This window comes from Zingiber officinale, chromosome 3B (assembly GCF_018446385.1).
Source record: "Zingiber officinale cultivar Zhangliang chromosome 3B, Zo_v1.1, whole genome shotgun sequence".
In the NCBI taxonomy this organism is placed as follows: domain Eukaryota; kingdom Viridiplantae; phylum Streptophyta; class Magnoliopsida; order Zingiberales; family Zingiberaceae; genus Zingiber; species Zingiber officinale.
In genome coordinates, this window is record NC_055991.1 from 4,878,684 (window position 1) to 4,901,500 (window position 22,817).

General features: G+C 35.4%; 2 protein-coding genes across 3 annotated transcripts in view; both read right to left on the bottom strand.

Annotated features, from left to right (window-relative positions):
- LOC122055621 (UDP-glucose:glycoprotein glucosyltransferase-like) overlaps positions 1–7,038 on the bottom strand; it is a 34,907-nt gene extending 27,869 nt beyond the window's left edge. The window contains exons 1-9 of the mRNA XM_042617143.1: positions 6,608–7,038; positions 5,678–6,103; positions 5,421–5,574; positions 4,426–4,597; positions 2,959–3,032; positions 2,759–2,855; positions 2,513–2,625; positions 2,303–2,418; positions 1,348–1,405 (exon numbers count right to left, since the gene is read on the bottom strand). Of these exons, the coding sequence (XP_042473077.1) occupies positions 1,348–1,405; positions 2,303–2,418; positions 2,513–2,625; positions 2,759–2,855; positions 2,959–3,032; positions 4,426–4,597; positions 5,421–5,574; positions 5,678–6,103; positions 6,608–6,771 (1,374 nt within the window). The 5' untranslated portion in view covers positions 6,772–7,038. The remainder of the gene's footprint in view (positions 1–1,347; positions 1,406–2,302; positions 2,419–2,512; positions 2,626–2,758; positions 2,856–2,958; positions 3,033–4,425; positions 4,598–5,420; positions 5,575–5,677; positions 6,104–6,607) is intronic.
- A 3,783-nt stretch (positions 7,039–10,821) lies between these two features.
- LOC122055622 (serine/threonine-protein kinase tricornered-like) lies at positions 10,822–22,590 on the bottom strand. Of its 2 annotated transcripts, XM_042617144.1 has the most exons (13): positions 21,769–22,590; positions 19,846–20,020; positions 18,174–18,499; positions 17,865–18,093; positions 16,689–16,768; positions 16,527–16,611; positions 15,138–15,269; positions 14,938–15,051; positions 14,798–14,845; positions 13,443–13,527; positions 11,892–11,945; positions 11,185–11,267; positions 10,822–11,100 (listed from the first exon to the last, which is right to left on the bottom strand). In XM_042617144.1, exons 1-12 carry the CDS (start codon positions 21,969–21,971, stop codon positions 11,227–11,229), a joined length of 1,572 nt encoding a protein of 523 aa, XP_042473078.1. In that variant the 5' UTR covers positions 21,972–22,590; the 3' UTR covers positions 10,822–11,100; positions 11,185–11,226. The 2 variants fall into 2 exon arrangements, 1 of the variants encoding a protein (XP_042473078.1); XR_006132905.1 differs by lacking the exon at positions 10,822–11,100 and having other exon boundaries at positions 14,938–14,996; positions 15,108–15,269.
- Positions 22,591–22,817: the final 227 nt, after the last annotated feature.

The window sequence follows — 22,817 nt, forward strand, 5'->3', positions numbered from 1 at the left end:
TCATCCTGCCTGCCAGCTGGAACACAAGAAGAATTGGTACTTCCTGTATACAAGTGGGCGAGCAGAACAGATGTGATAGGTGATTCACATGCTACAAGGGTCTTCTGCAAGCAACAAACCTTCTTCTGAATTCCTTGCGGCTCCTTCCTCATCAGTGCCACTTGCACCACAATGTCAGCACATAAGCATAGTACTGAACTTACAACTGATATAATCTCCTAATCGGGAACCAAAACTCTTAACACAAAATGAAATTTCAAACCTTAATTGAAACAACTAATTAGACAAGGTACAGAACATGGATAATGCATTTGTGAGTCTAAACAATAACCAAAAACAAGGCCAGAAGTTATAGCAAGTCACATAATTGGTTTTCCTTCCATATTCTCACTTGTCATAGCCAGAAGTTAGATATAGTTTGATAAGTACTTTGCCTTGTTCAACTAAATTACAGGGTGCAAGTTCTGTCATTTTTTTGTTGGAGCAACAAGGCCAGGAGAAAGCTTATGAGGCCTGAATCATCCCTCTGCTGAGGAACTCAAATATTTAGTTCAGAAGATCTAGAAACTCAAGAAAGAACGTTCTATAAGAAGGTTTGGCACCAGCCATCGTCTCAATTTTTATGGTGCACAGTTCACATTGTATATTATAGGTAAGGTGTGTTGTGAATTGTGATATCACAATACCTACCCATGCCAAGAGGATAGTACTTACTAGTGTAAGACTAAGAATGGATTCAATCCCCACCCTCCAAGAGAATTGGACTTTTTGCACTCTCAACACTAATAAATGATAACTTGGTTTAGCCAAAGAGAGTAAAATATATAATGATTAGGACAGGCTCAATTGATGAATAAACCTTCACAAAAAAATTAACTTTCACAAGAATTATATGTTTTTCCTATTGGGATGTTTGCAAAATTAAATTTTATAGAAACACAAGAACTATTTTTTATGGACATATTTTCATGTATAAATTAATTTAAATAATTTCTTACTAATAATTGTGTATACATTGCATGGTTGTCTAGATATAGCATATGCAATATGCAGTGATCTGACTGCATATTGTAAGCTTGTGGTTTGTTAAAACCTTATAGATGACAGAGAGACATTGAACAAAAGATATTGATGGAATGACAGATATCCCCTTTTCCTTCAATGATAAAATTGCCACTGCAGGTAAGAGATAACAATAATAAGGCAGTAAAATCAGATACGAAAATGAAACAGAACCAGAGATATAAAGGATATTAACAAGGTAAAAACCAATATTGAGTATAATAAACAATAATATAAGACTATTATCTATGATAGTGTTGCATGATTCTGTTTATCATAAATCACCTTTAGTTTAGAGAACTGATCAGCGAATGATAACTCTTGTTGAACAAGATCCATTAACCTGAAACCGAGCCGGGAGCATCCATCAGATTCAGATTGTAATATCATGGAATGATCTAAAACAAGAACTGGTAATATTAGAAAAAAAAACAAATTCACGAAAATCCAACACTTGAAATGTCAGCCCATCGCCGAACTTGGGCTTTGTCAGACTTCTACAGATCATGTTATAAACCAATATTAGAAGTAATAAAGGATCGTAATAAAAAATTTATTAAATAATATTATATTATAAAAATACTATTTGTTGATATTAAATTATTATTTAATAATTCACATTATAGATAGTTGTTGGGACCTAAATCAATCTGAATGAAGGTTTATAAAATTTATCCAAACCAATAATATTTCCTTCCAGTCAATTTTGAGAGATAGAAGACATGTTTGGCCTATCTAGTGTTTGTTTACAAGTATTAACAAGATTAAATGATATCGTGAGAATCTCATTGGTGTCAAGGTTGAGAAAATTAAGTTAGAAATCAAGAGAGCAAAGAAGAATATCTCCCTCTTGTGTGCATTTACTAGGATTGAAACTTGGATGAGCAATGTTTGCTAAGTCATTGAATTGTCCAATTGAACCTAAGTCAATGAATTTCAGCTATCTCATCAATTTTTGCTGTGTCATTTCCAATCAATTTCGAGTAGAATCTAACTCATTTCATTTCCAAATAATTTCCTAAAATTTTGAGTCCTTATAAAATTTCAAGATGATCTTTGTGAGATAACATACTTCTCGGGTCCAAATAATTTGTCAATACCAATATAACTTGGGCAATCAGCATGAATATTAGTCAATCTTGACAACAATGACATACTGTTTGGAAATGTGCAGCCTTGATAATAAAAAAAAATCCAAAATATTAACAGTTAAAAAAACATAGTGAAAGAAAACTATTACTGATATAGATCAATATCTTCAATATTAATCAAGGCACCATTCAATGCCATTAAAGACTTTCCAGGGGGAACCATTCTCTGGTTTGCTAGTACTTCATCCTTGATTGACTCATTAAGCTACAAAAAAAATACAAATTAGCACAGATATAACTCATCTACGTAGAATGCTATGAGCCTACCAAATATATATAGCAAATGCTTAAAACCTCACCTTCATACGAGATAATGAAGAGACTATACTCGGGAAATTTTGATTGATTTCTTGCATTGATTGCAAGGGGTCAGAAGCATGAATAATCCTTTGTACTGTTTGGTGACCTAAATCTGCATCAGAGATTGACAGAGGTCAGTTAGAAGTAGGGGCTAAAATTCATAGTAGTATACTCCCACATAATCACATATTAGTTATAATCCAAACTGCTTGAATGGACTAAAAATAAACCGAATATGTCCATACCCTTAAGTTCCCAAACTTCCAAGGCTTCAGACACAGTTGATGACAATAAATATTCCCTAAAAGCCATAACCTCAGTTGCCAATTCTGGTTTGCGTTCCTTTCAAATGAAGAGGGAAATTTATGGAAACAAGTGTCTCAGCATCTAAGTATAATTGAGAAATCTAAATATCATTCAAGGGTGTTAAATCTAAAGGACAAACCAGGATTTTATGAAATATAAATCCACGAATTTCTTGGCTGAGATCCTCAGTCCTAGGATCCTCGAGTATCACACCTGCATAAACCAAGCAAGACATCATAGTCAAGGTTCTGCATGAATTGCTTTGTAAAGCACAATGAGATTCTAATCACCAAATACTAAACTGCTTTCTCAATATGCACCTTAGTTCGAATTACATTTTTCCTAAATGCACTTTTGACATGTGAATGCTGCCAAATGCATCCCACTGTTACATTGACTAGCTAGGTTTTCTCAAATATGTTTTTTTATATTTCAAAGGAAATTTATAATCTAAGTTATTTTTATTGAAAAACTCATGGGACACGGTGTGATAAAGAATAATGTCAAAAACATCAAGAAAGTAACAAATTAAATCTGGTGGTAAGGGTTCATGGTCTTTTTCAAAGTATGCTTAGGGGTTAGCAGACAAGCCAATTCCTGAATCTTACTGCAATTAGGCTATAGCTGAATGGGAAACATACATAATTGGTCTTCCCTTTATGTAGTATTCCCATGAAACTGGTCAATAACATCTATTCCTTTTGTTAGCTATAGTTGTAGGTTGTGTTCTATCTGTTGAGTGTATCTGAGCATAGATATACTATCTAGCAAATGTCAACTACACAACAACTTTGGTAGTTTTGCAAGATTATCCACAATCTTATCCAATAAGCTGGCAAACCATAGTAAAACGGCAAAGCTGATCATTAAACCAGCTCTTTAAAGCGTAGATTCAGATCTCATTGTATAACAAGCGCACCACACAAAAACAATGGCTGAAATTTGAATTGATTTTTCAGCATATAGCAATATGACTGAAGCAGCATCAACACCTCCATAGTACCCATACTTCAGGATACCAAAACTAAGTATTGAACAATATTACCACCTTATGTTAGGAAAACCAATGACAACTTTCATCTCCCAAGGCCTGATTACTAGGAAGGATAAAAGAAAGAAGAGAAGAGATTGAAGAAGATATAGTATAATCAGGGGAAATATTTTTCAAAAAATAATTAAAAAAATATTCTAATTTCCACTCTGGCTAATAAGGATTGGGAAGAAAAAGAGGCCAAATAACCTTTTATCAACTGGTTTGGAGTTTAGATGGGGAATGTGACTTCAATAGGTCACTTAATCAGTTGGGGAAAAATCAACCAATCAAGTATACTATCAACCATTCCTTTTTGGTGAGTTCTGGGATGATAAAAAAGAGAGAAAAATTGTACAAATATTTCTTTTCTTTCCTCCCATTTTATCTCAAGCAGACAAGGGAAAGAAGCAATTCTTCCATTTTAATCCATTTTAAGTTGTCCTTGTTTTCTTTCCAAATAAAAGGAACCTAAAAGTGAAGTAGCTACTGAATGGAAGAAGAGTTCTCACAAGTTGGTGAGATGTAAAATAAACATAAGTATATAAATTTTCCACAGGAAGCACCATCTATAACCTTTTCTTACAGTACTGTCATCCATTGCTTTGTACTCCATGTTCTTCAAAGCAAGTTCAACTCCATAACCAGCCAAATTTACTGCATCAGAAGAACCAACAGCACCGCAATAGCTACTGGCTGTTTGGCATCCAGGAAGCAGCACAGGTCTAACAACGTACTTAACTTTTCCCTAAGAAAAAAAGGGAACAAGAATATATAACTAGATAAATAAAAGAGATAAATGACCATGATAGAAAATAGAATACCATGAATATCACATGCTGCTGAGAAGAATAACAAAGATGTTACCATAAAAAAGAAAGAAGGAAAACATTTGTGCAATTATTTCAACAACCACAAAAAAAGGAGCTGTGTGCACCATGAAATGCTTGATAAGATGAAAAAGAAAATGAATAACTATGACCTAGCTGAAACAGCAAGCCTATGTTGGATTAAGCATATTGTTAACCAGCATCAACAACAAACCATGTTATCCCAACTGTTTGTAGCCAGCTGCATAGATCTCATCCAATATTGAACTATTTGTAGCATATTGATATGGGAAGCACCATGCCGAAATTTCAGTACTGATAGGAATTGAATGGTTACAGCGCCACGTTGTACTCACATTCAACACCCTTTGGCATGCATCAAAGCATTTGGGTTTATTAATCTACAAGAACAGTATATTATATACCTTGATGGACAGCACAACACTAGATTTCAAACTAACTAACATGTCTGTCAAGAATTGACACGGTATGACATCCATTGACATGGCTAGTACAGGAGAGATTTTCATATCAATCAATATTTGGACTCATTAATTTATAAGAATATAGTTTTATAGTGCTGCCAAGCACGGACTAGATTGGATAGGCCAAATGAATAACAATTTTTGTAATGTCATCTAGAAGGATGATACTTGTAAACATATCTGCCAAGCCTAAGACTTCTTACCTATTAATATGTTATTATTTTAAAAATAAAAGTGCATAAAAAATTATTTAGACCTGTCTTGATGCTTCTGCCAGCAAAACATGAAATTCTCTGAAGCATTCTGTTCCAATAGCTCCATATAAAATGGCAACTGGACTGGCACTGTTTGAACCCGGATAGACATGATCAAATTCAAAAATTTCAATCTGCTCCATGTACTCCTTGAGTCTGCAAACATTTAACCAGAGAGTAAACTGACAAAAAGTGATGGAGTATATGTAGAAAAGTTGAAGAATAAAAAACAAAACTAATCCCTACAGATGCATCTTACCCATTTGATGAGTTTTTGAACCAAACAAGAAGTTCACTGGTGTTAAACAGTAATGCATTCCCAGTGTCCACCCAGCAACAATGTCCTCCATGGTTTCTTGTGATTGGAGTGCTCAAAAAATAGTTTGCATCAGGAATTTGTTTTTCTCCAGTTATAGAAGCTGAGTTAATTTCATCATCTATAGGATAAGATGAGAAGGAATCCTCTGCTAACTGCCGGTAAAGCACTATTCTAGGAGATGCAGATCGAAGAGTGAAAGAGAATTCAAAAATTGATCCCAAAGCTTCACTCAGAAGTGTACGACTATCATCAACAATTTTTTGTATGCAGCATCTAGCTGTCAAACAATCTGAACCTTTATCTGGCTCTAACCAAAGATCAGTGAATTCCCAAAAAAGGTCCTTGCTTTGCTTAGAGAGCAACTCCCTGATGAAAATATATTTAGTTATGAGAAACAACTCCATAGTATGATTTTGCAGAAGACAAAATGCAAAGACAAACAGAAGATCGTAGAAGTTTTTCCTTCATCTATGATTAATTAAATCAACATGCCCTGACATCATTTCTGTATTGCCTTGTTTTGATGCCTAAGTAGCTTCTGATGCTCAAATTTCATTACCTTGATGAACTATGCAGAGTACTAAGAGCTGCTCACGCATACCTACTGCAACAAGTTTGCTAATTGATCAATCCTAGCAACAGATCACGAATTGGACTGCTAACAATGCGCTGTTCCCGTTACACTATTGAAAATTCTCAAAAGGTTAACAATCACCGTGCTTCGGTATACCAATAAAATTACAAACTCATTCAAGAGGAATACATGGCGAAGCGGATCGCAACCGTTTTCAACAAATTTTCCAAATTCATAAGAGGTCGATTTTGGAGGGAAGACGCAAGGAAAATAAGAACATAATTTCAATAGCTCACCCCGCTTCCAACAATAATGGAGTCCCGCTCCACTTCGCTCGGAGCGAGACCTGGACGTTCTTCGGTCGGCGGTTCTCAGCGACAACCAGATTTCCACCGAGGCAGTGCAATAGCAGAGAGAACATCAACGTTATCAAAACACTCGATCGCAGGCGGCGCTCCATCCCCGAACCCTTGGAGGGGTAGCGCTCGAGATTAAAGGCAAGGAACGCAGATCCACGAATCAAACGGCGAAGGGTGCCACGGAGAATGGCAGGCGATCGAAGCGCAGAAGTAAAGCCAGGATCGTCTCGGTCTACCTTCCCGTTCCCAAGGCGAAGAGAGCGAGATCTTGTTGGGTGGTCGACTTGGAAAGTAGACTCGGCGGTCGCCGCACTCTGCGAATGCGATTAAGCGAGAGGTTTACTTATGGCCGTGTGTGATACGAAGAAACCATAATTCCTAGGTCTGATAGGGGTGTAAAAAAAAAAAAGAATTTGGCAGTCGATCCCAAAAAAAAATTAAATTCGGATCGAAGATTTTCATATAGAAAATTTTTAGATCAGATATGGATGTTATCGAATTTAGGATTTAATAGATTTTTTAAGATTAAATTAAATTTTATTTTTAAAATTAATATATTTTTATATATATTAATATCAATATTAATATGATAATTATAAAATATTCCGATAAAAATAAAAAATTATAAGAGAAACTAACAAGAAGTTGTTTTGAATTAGATTACTGCAAGATTCGGATTTAAGAATTTCAGATTAAATTTAAATTTAAATTAAAATTTAAAAAAAATATATATGATCCCATCCAAATCTGACATATTCAAATTGACACTGAGGCAAATTAACGGTTGGATGAAACCCTATGCGACTTTGGCTGGCGCGTCGATTCTTCCTTGGATCGCGACGGACGAGCATGACAGTGATTCTTTTTATAATTCAGAATATAGAAGCGTTATTTAAAATTATGATGGCCTCCTTAAAAAAAGGAAATCCAATGATAAATAATAATAAAAATAGCATTGAATAGAGCAGCGAATGAGCAAATAATGATATCGAGATGCGTTTATATATAGAGTGGTGCAGAAGTTGGAAGATTGGTTTTTATTCCAATTTCCATAGCTTCCGCTTTGTAAAAGAAAAATGCAAAACCTGCTCTTTCTTTTTCTAAAATTAACTTTAAAAAAAAAACAAAACAAAAATCAAAGGACAGTTTATTTTTAATCATCAAGTGACGCACTTCTTTTATTCTTTTATCAAAAATATATCCCACTTATTAGTCTATGATAATTAGATATATAGGTCGGTGAACAAAATAAATTCATATTATAATGATTATAAAATCATAACAGTTATGATATTATAATAGTTACGATTTTATAAATGTTACTATAATTATAGTAACTATAATTTTATAGCTACTAGAATACAGATTTATCTTGTTCAATAAATTATATACAGATCTGTTAATTATATAAATAAAATAAATTCGCATTGGAGTAGTTATTATAATGTTATAGTAGCTACAATAATATTATAGCAACTACGATTTCATAGCTTCTGTCGTAGTTATAGCAACTACAGTTTCATACTTACTACAATACAGTTGATACGGATATGCCTGAGAAGGCTTAGAAGGAATTAGAGAAAAAGGGAGGAGTGTTTTGGTCATTTAAGGGGATCCCCTTTTTTAAGGTTCTATTCACTCGTGAAAGAGGGGGCTTCGTTTGGGAGGTGGAGACCACTTGCGCCGACACCATCGCCCGTCCTCGCACGGACGCCCACACCAGTGAACGCAGGGGGCGGATTTACGTTAGGGCCCGGGCATTTTTAAATAATATTTTTTTTATATAGATTTTTTATTTTATTAATATATATATTATTTGGCCCCATAAGATTTAGTTGTGTATGTTTGGTCTAATGGTAAGATTATGTTTTCTTCAAATATGCTTCTCAAGTTCGAATTCTTGTTGGATTGAATTTTAATTTTAGTGAAAATTTTAAGAGATCATTATAATATAATATGTTTAATAATTATTTTCATTATTTAATATTCGATCATTTAATATACGACCTCACCAGATCTAAAATCCTGGATCCGCCCCTGTGAATGTACCTCAACACCGCGACGGATGTCGCCGGCCACGACATCCTCTTCTTCTTCCTCTGTGCTCGCCGCCGCTGCCTCACATGAGAAAGAGGTTGATTTGGGTTTTCTCCATTGCCGCGACCAGAGAGAAGGGGGGAGACGCCACCTTCGCAGCCTTCAACGTCGGCTACATCCAACGTTGGTAGCTCCTCGATCTCACGGACGAGCCTCACGTGAGCACGCCAACTTCCTCTCCCTCTCGACCTCATGCGCCGCCGCCGCCGCACAGGCACATGTCGGTGTCGCCACACGGGAGCACGCCGTCACCACGAGGGGTCTTCTCCTTCTTCGTTTTCTCCGTTTTACGGTCGCTGCCTCCATCTTACGCAACCCTCGTGCCCAAGTAGCTCGATGCCAACATCCACAGTGCTGCTCTCCGACATCACCCCCTTTTCTTCCTCATCACAGCGACCAGCCACAACCGTTGGTGAGACATGCCCCTAGCTCTCCTTTCTGTTGAGCTCTCGACGCCTCACCTCCTCATTGACACGTCGACAGTCCACACCTCCTTTCTCACGTCGCAAGGCATGCACCATCTCATACACCAGCTAGCTGTTGCCTTCGTCGGAGGCCTCGTCGTCGCCTCTCCTCCTACACCTTTCTCGTCCATCGTTGGCCATTGCAGCCTCGGTTTTTGCCACCTCCGGCGACCTTTGCCTCTCTCGCCACTTCTAGCAAGCACCACGAACCGCTACTAGTGGGCGCTGGCCACCTCCCTCATCACTCGCTAGTCTCCGCAACTGCCCCATCGCCTCCCGTGGTCATCAGCTCCGCGCCGCTGCCCTCTGGATCGCCAGCTTCGTTGGCCACGATTCTCCCTTTCCATCGGGGCAAATCAGAGCATGTTCCGCATTCGCTGTGTTCTAGCCTTCGCATCGCTATTGTGTTCTAGCTTGCGAGCCGCGGCTATATTCCGGAATGTGTGTTTTGTATCTAGCCTTCGTGTTGTTGTTATATCCCAGCCTACGTGTCGATGTCATATCCCGGTCTGCGTGTCGCTATTAGATCCTGACCTGCGTGTTGTCTTCCAACCGGATCCAGGTCGTGCTCGACTAGGCACCGTTAGATCCAGCTCTTCATCCTACTCGGAGTCATCTACTATTCTAGGTCACGACAACTCGAGCAGCGTCCCGACGAGCTCATCGATCCACCCGAGGACGTCCCCCGGGCCAAGGTACGTTCTCTATTCTTATCATATACACATTTCATTATTTTATGTCTTATCTGTTACTTATATGTTCGTTAGATCTGCCTCAAGTATCGGGGTACCAGAGATCGAAATGACCCGGTCGTTGGCTGCAGGTAGCGTTGATCAGAGGGCTTCTGACGACTTAGTCAACATAGAAGTCATCTCAACATACTCCCCTCCAAACATCGCAATTCGGTCAATATTCCATCCACCTCATTCCGACGATTCGTTTGACTCAGATTACATATCTAATGAGTTTATCTTATTCAATAATATTTACATTATAATAATTATAAAACTATAATTATTATAGTAGCGTTGATAAAACATAAATTTTTCTTAACAACTAGCCAACTGATTTAAGATTTAATGTGTGACAATAATAATAATAATATTAAACCGTATTTGAGAACAACTGTGTCATTAACAATTATAATTTTATAATTGCTGCACTACATAGAACAATTGACAAACCAATTCAAGAATTAAAACGTATGACAAAAGATAAAAATAAAATGAAAGAGTGCTCAGCTGACATTCAGAAAAAACACAAAAAAAACCTAAAAAAATACAAAATCTGCTCTTTCAGATTACTTAAAATTATAATAAAAGGCTAAAATTTAAAGGAGAACATTTTTATTTTCCTACTAATTACAAACAAGAATTCATTATTTTTACAGGGTAACGATACAAAATTGCTGATTGTTCTGGAGTGTCAAATAAAAAATCTTGAAATTTTTTTAAGTGACTTCCGCGGTTTACTTGAGTTTTTCAACTTCAAGAATCATAAACTATATGATATAAAATTATCACCACTCATTGTCGTTATTATACAAAATCAGGTATTTAGAATGATCCATATGAAATTTCCACTATACAATGATTAAAAAAAGTATAAATTAATGTCTCAAGAGTCCATAATTGTTTTAGAATACGTATTAAATAGTCACCAATAAAAGAAAAACAAAACAAAACGAACCATTCAATTGATTGGAAAATTACAACAAGAATTTTTACAAGAAAATACAACTAGAACAGATCCGCTACTGCTTGAAGTAGCATAATTTGCACTGCCACTATATTTGGTAATTAAAGAATTTGCATAGGCTCTTGCCTCACTCTGCTTGCAAACAGTGTCAAGTGCTCGATTTTGACAAACCTATTTGCATGCCAATGTGATTGTCAAAATGATACAATTCTCAAACTACTGACATTAGATTAAAATGGTATGGTGAAAACGAACCTTGGCTTGAAACGACTCCATAGAAACATTATGGTAGTTTCATTAAACAGGTTCTTCAGATTGACCTTCTGCTTCTGAGGATTCTGAAAACACATTGCACAGAAAATGTAAGATTGCTAATATTTATTTTTTCTGAACTACGATCACTTTGCCTAGGGTTTAAAAGAAGAACTATATATCACATTGGTTTACAATAGCAGAAACGTGTATATATTTCGAGGACACAAACTTTTGGAAGAGAAATCAAGGGCACTAACACTAGCTATTACCGCATGTTTAGTTTATAAAAGATCTAAGGCTCAATTATTGCACCAATGTATGATAGACTGTGAAAGATTTGAAAATTGGCTATGCCTATTACTAGCATTTAATCCTTTGAATCACCCAATGTTTTATGTAACAGTCAGCATGACAAATTATTGTGAAAAAAAATATTGTGAAAAAAAAAATGTACTAAAATTTTTGCAATTGAAGGTTGAGATGCATGTTTGTTGAGATGGTTGAACAATGCCAATGAATAAACAGTGCCTATGATTTTTTTGGGTTTAATTTTATCGCAATACTAGTTACACTTGAAATATCTACTGTCTTTAGGTCATACAATCCCAAGAAAATATTATGCACAGGGTCATCGTCAGCCAATTCTTTCTGAGAATATAAGTAACATTTCTTTTTAAAAAATGCATTTCTAGAAAGAAGAGAAATACCAAAAAGTGACTTGATACTTGGCTTCTTAGATTTGCTCTTCTTCTTTAACTCAGCTGAAAAAGACACAAACTGATCAGTCAATGCAATACTGTCTCTTCAGAGAATTCAAAGGAGCTACTCTATATATTACAAAAAGGAATATATCTGAAAGAAGTAAATAGGATATAAATAGTTTCATAAATATCATAATTAATAAATGAAAACAACAATGTGGCGAATAGAAAACCAGAAATGGAAAACAAATATTGTATTGCAACAATGTGTGGAATAGAAAATCAGAAAGTGGAATACAAATACTATAAAAATTCTACCAGAGTAGGGAAGAGCATATTGAAGTAGTGTTGCAATACAGAACTTCAGTATTCCAAAGTGGCTCACTCCTGAAATCAAGATCTATAATAATGTTTGTTGCCTATTTTGACAACTTGTCTGCCAAACAATACCAAACTATGAAATAAAAAACACCTACTGCTCCACTCATGTTATGGATCAAGTGAACTGCATTAATATATTCATGGGTACTCAAAAAAATTGTTGCTATCCCTATAAGTGAGGAGGCAACATGAAAGAAACCTTTTTTGCTTTTATGAAAAAGCATTTCTTTTGAAATTTCACTAGGGTCCATTGTATCTCATAAGGGCCTCCCTAATATTTTTTAAAGAATTATGGAAGCACTGTGCCAGATGTAGGTTTGATAGTACAATCAAAGTAATGTCTGAATTTGTTCATATTTAGTAGAACTGATAGGTGTTGTGGATGTTGATATAGAGCCAAGAGATGATTAAGTGGCGCTAGCTTGATTATTGACTTTTGTAGAAGGTGGTCTTCCAAATTTACACCACAAATGATCCAAATGATAATAGGAGCAACTATAGTGAACAAATGGTGGATATGAATTAGGTCCACATCCACTAACAACATCCTCCACCTCCAAATTCTCATCTCGAGTTACAACTTCAGATGGAGACAGATACAACAATTGCAAGTGCCTGGGTAGCCAAGTACTACTCGAACCAAGGCATTTAACGAAGATAAGACTGACACTATGTCTATAAGAACAAAATACCTCTTTTGGTGATTTACCTCACTTCACATAATTTGGGACGGGCTATGAGGAGCGCCTGGGTAGCTACAATAAGAACAGAATATAACATCGAAAACAGCTGTTTAATCTTTCTATCTTATTCTTATGTCTAGACTTCTAAAGCTATTCAAAAAATGCAACTCCAGTCTACACTTGGAACATTGTGCTCAAACATTCACAGGATTTTGTAAGGTGATTTCATGTAAAAAGAAGGTGACTCATTCAAAAAACTAAATTGATCCAATGGTGAATGAATAAACCATGAGTCCCAACTATGTGTGTTGGGTACACCAATCAATTGAACTTATGTAAGACTGTGTCACTACATTTTCTGACATTTGAATTACATGGTACAGTTATAGTAAATCTCTATTGTCTGCAATTTCCCATGGACAACCATAGATAAATCTACTGTCTTTAATCTGTTGTAAAAAAATATTAAGTAAAGATAGAAATAAAACAATACCTATTCCAGGCACTTCATGATCATGAACTATTTCAAAGTTCTTATATGTGTATCCCATGAAATTCAGATCCTTGGACGAGAGCATCTGCAGAGGTTCAAAGACGAAATCATTAACAGAATACTAATATTATAAAAAAGAAATATACATCAGAGTATTGTAATAAAAATCATTGTTTTAATCCACTGCATAAGATTTTCATATTTTGATCATGCTATAAATTGTTGTTGCTCACAATTTGACATTGAACTGGTCAATTAAAGGGGCATTATGCTGTTACTTAGACTTCAAGCTACAATAAGAACAAGCTAAAGTTTGTATAATGTAGAGCAACATTTACATTCATATGCTAGTGCAATTCTGAAGCTGGCATATATCTATAGTTACACTCTTTGCCCATCATGGCTAACAATTTAGGATAAAGTCACAAAATATGTAACAGTTAAATATTCTTCCATTATAATTTTCCCATGACCATGGAATTGTAAAAAAAAATACAAACTATATTAGATTGATACTTAATCATTTGTGATATGAACAATTGCAGACTTTGTATTAGAATGCTTCACGTTCATCCAAATTTTTTGCCTTAAGTTTCATTCACACATTCCTCTTGCTATAACATTCAAGGCTTTATGGCTGCTTCATTTGGTGTATAACATTGATTTGTTTTTAACTCTTCAGCTTTTCACTTTGACAACCTATGTCTATTGAATTCACCTATCCATGTCACAGATCAAAGTCTTATCCATCAAAAAATTGTTTGACTAGTGTCTTCCACATCTCTCCATCTGTCTCCATCTCACTCCCAATGGAATGTGGCATTGCCTCTTCCTTTGCATTCACTTCTAGATCTAAGCTTCCTCCTCTGGGATGTGAACATCTTCTCCATGTGCAAACCACCAACTTCAGCAAGAAAAGAAGAATAGAGGATTCCCTGACAGTGAAACCCATCTACTGAGATTGATAGCAAAGCCTCGTTCCTCCAGAATGTTTTTCCTTTTTTCTTCTCTTAAAACCACCTAGGCCCCTTTTGCATACTTCTAAAGAACCTAGAATATGTTAAAACATAAACTAGAAACTGCAACTTGCCTAAAACCGTAAGTGTTTGAGCATAGAAGTTCCTGACACATCATATCTAAGCAGCACAGAAGATGCACATAAACACACATTCAGAAACACACAAATTACATAAACTTAAAGAGATGCAGACACAAGTTATGTGAATTGACTATATATAAATAAACAGGTAATAAAGACTCCATGAACCTTTGATCACAAATTACAATGAAAGCATTATAGAAAGACTTAAATCGGGAACAAAGCTGTGAAAGTAGATATATGGAACTAAACTTACTTTTCTCCAAGGGCCTGACTTAGATGAAGTGTGAACATGGACATCACACTGCAAGGCATTGTTGTAAAGAAAGATTAGCAATATAACTATATATAAATAATAATAATAAAAAAAAGTAAAACCATGTCAAATATTTCAACCTCTTCAAACTTCTCAAAGTTTTGGGTGTCCAACTCATCCTTGACCTCTGGTATAAATGCTGCATCCATTTGATAAAGTTTGTCCCAGTCAACACCAGTGAACCAACAGTGAGCCTGATGTAGATATAAATACATAATGAATTCATCATTCTTGGTACGGAGTCTCTTACATTTGTTGGGAGATAGAGATATGACTGAACCTTTATTTCACTAGCACCATTTGTGCCAAGCCGTTCTTCAACATTGCACAATAGTTTACTTATCAAATTTTTTGCTTCTAAAGATAGTTTTGCTTCGTCAGGAAACTTTAAGTGTGTTCGCCAATTGACTATCTGTGTGAATATCAAAAAGGAGAAATGTGAAATATTATGAATAACTAGTGAAGAGTTGTGGGTGAAAGCTTTTATCAAATTAATTTTTGCAGGTTCTAAATTCTTATGGAAAAATATAAACTTCCAACTTTAGAAAACAAGTGAAAAACAAGTATAACTGTCTTGACACTTTATCCATCATACAACACTTAATATCCTGGAATGTGAGAGGACTACAGGGAGGAAATAAAAAGAATTATGCTGTTAATCTGCTGAAGAAACACAAATGGGGTCTGGTGGGACTTAAAGTAAAGCAAATTGGATTATTAGCAGGTGTATCTCTCTCGTTTGGCACTTTCTATACTAGGCAGAATTGAATCTAATGGGTTGGATGGTGGTATGCTCTATGGGGCTTGCAACGGATTCTTTCATGTTACTGGATAGTGAATTGGGAGAGCATACTTTCACTTGCCTTCTCAAACACCTTAATGCAAATGTTGATATTATTAAGATACAAGAGGCAAAATCCACCCACTCAGGGGACACTTCCTCGCAATAAGAACTTCAAAGACCCTTCGGAAGGAACTAAAAGGCATCCCTACATAACAATTTTAGTTGACTTCATTCTTTAGCTTTGATTTAATGTTAATTTAGCAATTCAAAGGATTCTTAGATCATTCGGCTGTTGTGTTGAATTTCACAAACTAAGTTTCAAGCATGCAGCAGTGTGACCAAGGAGTGATGCAAATACTTTTTTTTAACTATCATGGTAATGGAAGGAAAGTATAAATTAGAAATTATCTTCCGCATACACTTCCATCAACAAGGATGTCCTGATAATCTTCTTTCCCACATTGATGTTTTGTGTTTAACTCTGCCTTGTATTTTGAGTTCTGAGTTGTATCTGAACATATTACTTGGCATGTAAAAAACTTTGAGTTAGATACTAACATGTCTTTGATATATTATTGTAGGGAACACTTAATCTTCCCCACTTGTTCCTCAAAAAAAAAAAAAGAATCCGATGAATATATCCCTAAACCAGGAAAACATTAGCATGACAAAGGATCAACAATCTGTAACTTCATCAACACAATTCTTCCATGCCAAAATGGAACTGAGGTTTGAGAATAATATGGCATGGAAATAAAGCATAGGCAATCAACTAGTCAATTTGCAGACTGAGATAAAATATAAAACAGGATCAAACTTTTCTATGGTTGGCATGGAGTACTGGAATACTATCATGGTTGTCATTTAAAATATGAAACAAGTTACCTTCCTGCATGTTGCCATAAGTTCATCAGAGTAAAATGGAGGATAGCCAACAAGCATTTCATACATGATGGCCCCTAGTGACCACCTTTACAACAATACAAACACAATTAGAGCACAAGGATTGTAGCAATTATTGTAATTTGTAACAGGTTTATTAAGTACCAATCACACTCCATCCCATAACCCTTCTTAAGTAGAACCTCTGGAGCAATATAGTCAGGTGTGCCAACAGTCGAATATGCCTGATGTATCCAACAATATAGTAAGAGAAAGTTTGAACCAGTTATTCAACATAATAAATCTGTAACTTAGCAGCATTTACTAGTAATTATCCAAATATGCAAAATGTAAGTTTTATCCAAATCAGAAGTGTCCATTTGCTTCCATAAAGTGTAAAAACTCAGCACTATCATTATTTCATTGTTCTGTCAATTGCATTTAATCATCATATTATATCAACTGAAAATCACTAAGATATGAATCTCATAATACAAGTTCTCCTGAATACTCTGAGTTATCTTATATCCTTTAGTTCTAAAAAAAAAACTGGGCACAATGCTTTAGTGTATTCATGGATGTTAGAAATCTTTAGTATATTCATGGATGTTAGAAATAATGTGTGAGTCACAATGCTATTTGCTATTTTAATGTTAGGTTTAGTTCCATATGAACTGGGCAGATCAAGAACAATGCAGATTTAGAACTGCACTGCATATAAAAGGTGCTTTAAGCAACCTTCTTGATTCCATTTTATTGATAATGTTTTAGGTAAAAAAATTGTCCATCAAGATGCTGCCCAAGAAGCATCTTGTAATATAGTTATCAGTTTAAGGTAAATTATATCATCAATCTAGAGCTAGATATGATGATAAATATAAATACAGGAGAGACTGTACATGTGCCTTAATGCAACTAAACTAGAAAAAGATTACACCTCAGTGTAAATGTTAAAATACTAAAATGACAAGCAGATAGTTACTAAATCTCTGGAGTTCAACTATCTAGCCATGCATTCAGGAAGATTCTCTTTTCTATAGCATAAAATGAAGTTTCTCACATGATTCTCATGGAGCATAATGACTTTATAATTATGCCATCTGACTTCGATAACAAATATGATTAAGGTGAATTTGCAGTCATGCTCTAATGGATTTGAATGGAGTATATACCTGTAAATTATTAGCTTTGATCTGTCAGTAAAGGCATTATCAAATTCTTTCATCACGGTAACCAAAATCAAGTTTTAGACAAGTATTCATGGATCTCCATAGACAAGCAGACCAATATCACTTCAATTACAATACAGATACTGAAGAATAACTAATCGACGAAGATTACCAAATTTCTCCTATTTCTTTGCCAGTGCTCTAACTGTTCCTGTTGTGTACGTTTCGGTATTGATGGCCACTCATCATTCTGTGAAGATCCGCTGCAGTCTCTTTCACTAGCAGTATCCTTTTCTTGCAAATCTGGAAAATTACTGCAATGCAACGGTTTACATAATCCAAAATCTGACAGCTTTAGGTGTCCATATCTATCAAGTAATAGATTATCAGGCTTGATATCCCTGATAAGAAACAGTATTACAGCTTTTAGATGTTGTGAAAAAATAGGTCTGCGAAGAATATTTTGAGTTATTCCACAAACCTGTGAATGTAATTATGTTTATGGATAGATTCAATCGCTAAAACTAATTCACCAATATAAAATCTAGCCTCATCTTCAGTCAGTGTATCTTTCCGCATAAGCAATGTCATTACATCCCCACCAGGTAGGTATTCCATGATGAGATACAAGTATTCATCATCTTGAAAGGAACAATATAACTTCACTATACAATTGCTATCAACCTCAGCAAGTAGGTTCCTTTCAGCCTTAACATGCTCAACCTGGCCTCGGCGAAGCATCTCTGATTTCTTAAGCTTCTTCATTGCATATATATTACCAGTTACTTTCTCCTGACAGACTCTAACCTGCACATGAAGTACATGCTAAAATGAAGATAACATGATTAAAAGATAGAATGAAATTACAATTTCATTTGTGAAGCCACATTACTTAATTCTTATAACATCCAAGGTGAATGATGAAGTTAGAGCAAACCGAATGAGTTCAGTTGACTCAATCCATTATGGATTGGGGGTTTTGGTATTAGAATCCCGCCCCATCCTTCATTTTCTCATAATTTACTCCTTCAGTTCTCTGAACCTGGGACTATGGATTTGGGTTTTTGGTAATAGAATCCCTCCCCATCCCTTGTTTTCTCACAATTTCTTCCTTCTCCAGTGCTCTGAACCTGGTAACTCTCCCTCCTCCTCCTCCTGATCTCACCCAAAGCCCTTCCCCTCTTCTCCCATAACCTCTCTCTTGCTTACTCGTCCTCCCTAGAGCTGCCATTGGTATCAAGGCCAGAAATTTTCTTAAGTGGGTGCAATGTTATATTAACAAACAAAAAAAAATACAAAAACTTTATCATTAATCAGATCGTGGAGCATAATTAATTTTCAATAACAATGATCAAAGAATTTCACAATTAAAATGGATTATTTAAAATATTAGTTATGTCCTATGTAATAAAAGTAAGCAATCATTTAGCAGCTATGAAGTTCAAGAGTTGTTGGTAGACAAGAAATCCCGGAATGAACTCGTGGCAGTCGAAGTCAAAAGGTCTTGGCAGATGAGAAATTCTGGAAGAGCAAACTCATGGTAGGTGAATTGAGGTCTTGGTAAATGAAAGACAATAGATGAAAGTCCTGGAGGAGTGAGACTACTGGCATATGAGAAACTTCAGAGTAAGTCCTAGCAAGAAAGGAAGTCCGGAGGTGGAACTCCTAGCAAGTATTTGAATTTAGAGGTTGTGTCTATTCACCCCTCCTAGACGCACAACGATCTCAACAAATAGAACATTCTATTTGTGGCCCGTCTTTTTTTTAGCTAAATGATTGATGCCTTTAATTTTAAATTTATTCAAAAATATGAAAAGGACCATATGGCAAATTTCTCTCAAAAGTGATAAATCGCCTTGAATCTACACATGCAACATGTAAAATTTAGCTTTATATGGCTGGAGAGGATAGCTACTTGATAAGGAATTGCAACCAACCTGATACTGTTAAAAAATTAACTTAAAGACCCATAAAGAGAGTTCATTTTTTAAACACACTACAAACAAACAAAAATTCAAATTTGATATATCGTAGGGAACCTGTATCTTTAACTGTACAAAATAATAATTATTTTTAGCATAAGAGCATTGAGTAAACTTTTGTACGTGATAATTTTAAAGCTATGCAAGTGATAATTTTAAATCTAAGCATACCTCCCCAAAAGCACCTTTTCCTATTATTGTAAGTAATTCAAAATCATCAGCTCCCATTCTATGCCTTTGAAGGCGCATGTATAAAGTCTCCTTCTGCTCCAAATACTTTAAAATATTGTACTGATCTTCTTCTGAAACATCAGCTTCAGCTAGTTTCTTCTCCAAACTAACGCGTCTGCGAAGGAGTAGCGTATAAATATTTAACTGATTACATGTTACTAAGTAAACATTCTCAAACCACAAATCTATAATTTGGGTCCCTTATCACTTAAACTTTTGATATAGCGGTCACTCAATCAATTTTATATAAATGCCATACCGGATTCTCAACTCTCATGCACACCGCAGGCTACCTTCAACAAAAATGAATTGGCTCTAGGTTAGTATTTTCAATGAATAATTTAAAATAAAAATTGCTTAAGTGGATGGCTTCTCACAATAAGCTATAATTGGTATAATTACCAATGAGTGTAACTAGTTATTACCAACTTTAAAGTTGACCTGGAGGTAACATCAACAAGTCTTAAGGTAAAGATGGAGAAGGCTTGTCAGCAATTCATGTTGAAATACATAATAGAGAGGTGTGTAACCCAACCCCACTGGAAAGCACATGCCAACTAGACTTCATTCAAACTAAACAACCAAACATATATGACGTAAGAGGAAAATTTGTATTTTTGATTCTTGAAATGTTTTCCACTATAATATCCCCAAATCATGAAATTACCTCAAATAAATAGGGCCTTAACTAATATGAAAATTAAGTGGTAAAAAGGTTTAGAACAGGGATTAATTTTGTACGATACCCGGCAGTATGTACCAGTTAGAGCAAACGTTGAGACAAAGAGTACCCAATTTCTTTGATATTGATCTGCCCGTACCATACACCATTTGCACACTAAATGATAAGACTAGAATATATGTAAAGCATAACCACCAGAAATGGCTAGCAACTGATTTTAGTTGGTTCCATCCCCATTCAATTATCCATCAAGTTTGCAAATCTCCCAAAAGTCAAACTCACAAATCTCCCTTGGTGAATTACCCATTCCATCCAATATGAGATGTGTACTGCCTGCACTGCTCTGTGCAAAGTGGCATTGAGTAGTATATGTTGTTCATGACAGAAAAAAAAAAGTAGTTAGCAGTTGCTCAATGGTTGTTTCAGACTATGAACACTCACTTAGATCCCTATTTCATCCCCCACTCAATTCTTTCTTCATTTTTTTTCAAATCTTTATAAACTTCTGCAAATCTCTCAAACTCTCAAATGATTAGCTATTGAGCTTGATAATACGAATTTGTTTATTCATTTTGAAAGTTTTTTTTATTTATTTTGCAAGTTGATAAGAGTTTTATTGATGAATATTGTTCACAATCATTATTCATCAATATGTCCACTAACATGTTCACAAACGTTAACAAGCTGAACACATATGTGTTCAAGCTTATTCGTTTAGTTAAACGAATTGTTCAAGCTTGTTCATTTAATTGATCTTATGTATATTGAACAAACATAAACAAGCTCATACCAAGCCGAACACCAAACTTGTTCACGAGCGTTCAATTCATTTACAGCCCTAGCAACAATACAAGAAAAAATTTATCCTTTATGTTAAAAGTATTAAGAAATTTAATAAAATGTTAAAACACATGCATATTGCTAATCAATATGTTGAGTTTCCAAAAAGCATAAAATAGAATAGTAGTCAATAAATCTTGACTTTGTTCTTGAAATTTTTAACATAATCCAATGTTAGGCCTCACTGAGGTCATCGCGCAGTTTTTCTCTCCTGGCTAGGTTTCTCAAAAATTAGCCACAAGCAAATGGACAAAGATATGTCATCCGAATATCCAATTCCAAGATCTTCAAACAAGAAGAAAGGAAGAAGTAACTGGGGAGAAAGTTCATGGAAGCTATACCTTTCCTTGCGCTCTTGCAAGTTTTTCATCTGTTCTTTGTAATGATTTTCTATGTACTGTTTGGCAGCAGCTGCCTTTTGCCTTGTAGCCTTCGAAAGGTTTTCTTCATTTTCATCCTGCTCATCTGATCCAAGTTCATTCTTCTTGGATGTAGGCTTGTCCCTAGGCTGGAATTTGTGTAACCAACTCCTCGCAGAATCCATCAGCAATCACGAGATAATTGACTTAAATCCACCTCAATGTCCAAAACTAGGATTTATACACGCAACTGTAAACTCTTTCTCAAGAAGCAAGGGCAAGTAGTACGGAACGATGGCCTCTCTGCTGCAAATTATTAGGTAAGAAACACATAAATTTCTCTAATCGCAACGTGGTTCTTTTCTACTCAACCGCTTTCATCGAGACAACCCAAGCCCAAGAAATAACGCATAATCCAATAGGAACCAAGTGAGCAACCAATCCCATTGACGGAAATCTACCCGCTGACATTCCTAAAAGCATCAAAAGCAAATATTGTAAAGAGCCGCCTGGAGATAGAAGCGCAACATCCGAAGGAGACGAGCGGAGGAAGAAGATGGAGGAGGGTGGAGGGAATCCCTCAAAGGTCGGAAGCAGACAACTCGGATTGCGGCAAGAGATATCACCTGATTACATGGGAATGCTATAATTGGAACCCTGAAATTAATCAGGACGAGAAAAGGAAGATGGGAGGAACGAAGGCAAGGCGAAGAACGCTGCTCTCGCTCCATTGCCGACCACAAGCGAGGGTCTCTTCCGAAGAGAGTGGAATCGGGCAGAGAGAGGCACAGGGGTGTCAAACCAAAACACAATCCAATCCGACTGATCAATCCAAATAAACCCATTTTTTTTTTTTTAAATATATATATATTTTTTATAATTTCTTATTTTTATCTAAATTATTATATTTTTTATCTCAATTATTACATTGACTTTATGTTATTGAATGGATAAAATATTTTTTAATTTTTAAAATAAAATTTAATTTAATTTTTTTTAAAAACTATTTTTTAAAATAAATTACGATTAAA

Bases quoted from the DNA above. Each gene is read 5' to 3' on its own strand.
- LOC122055622 (XM_042617144.1), bottom strand. From the start codon at position 21,971: ATGGATTCTGCGAGGAGTTGGTTACACAAATTCCAGCCTAGGGACAAG. The intron at 16,612-16,688 runs GTACTTAATAAA...ATTGTTGTAAAG, and splicing joins TATGGGATGGAGTGTGATTG to GTGGTCACTAGGGGCCATCA. The intron at 11,946-13,442 runs GTATTGTTTTAT...TGTCTTTTTCAG, and splicing joins TCATGAAGTGCCTGGAATAG to CTGAGTTAAAGAAGAAGAGC.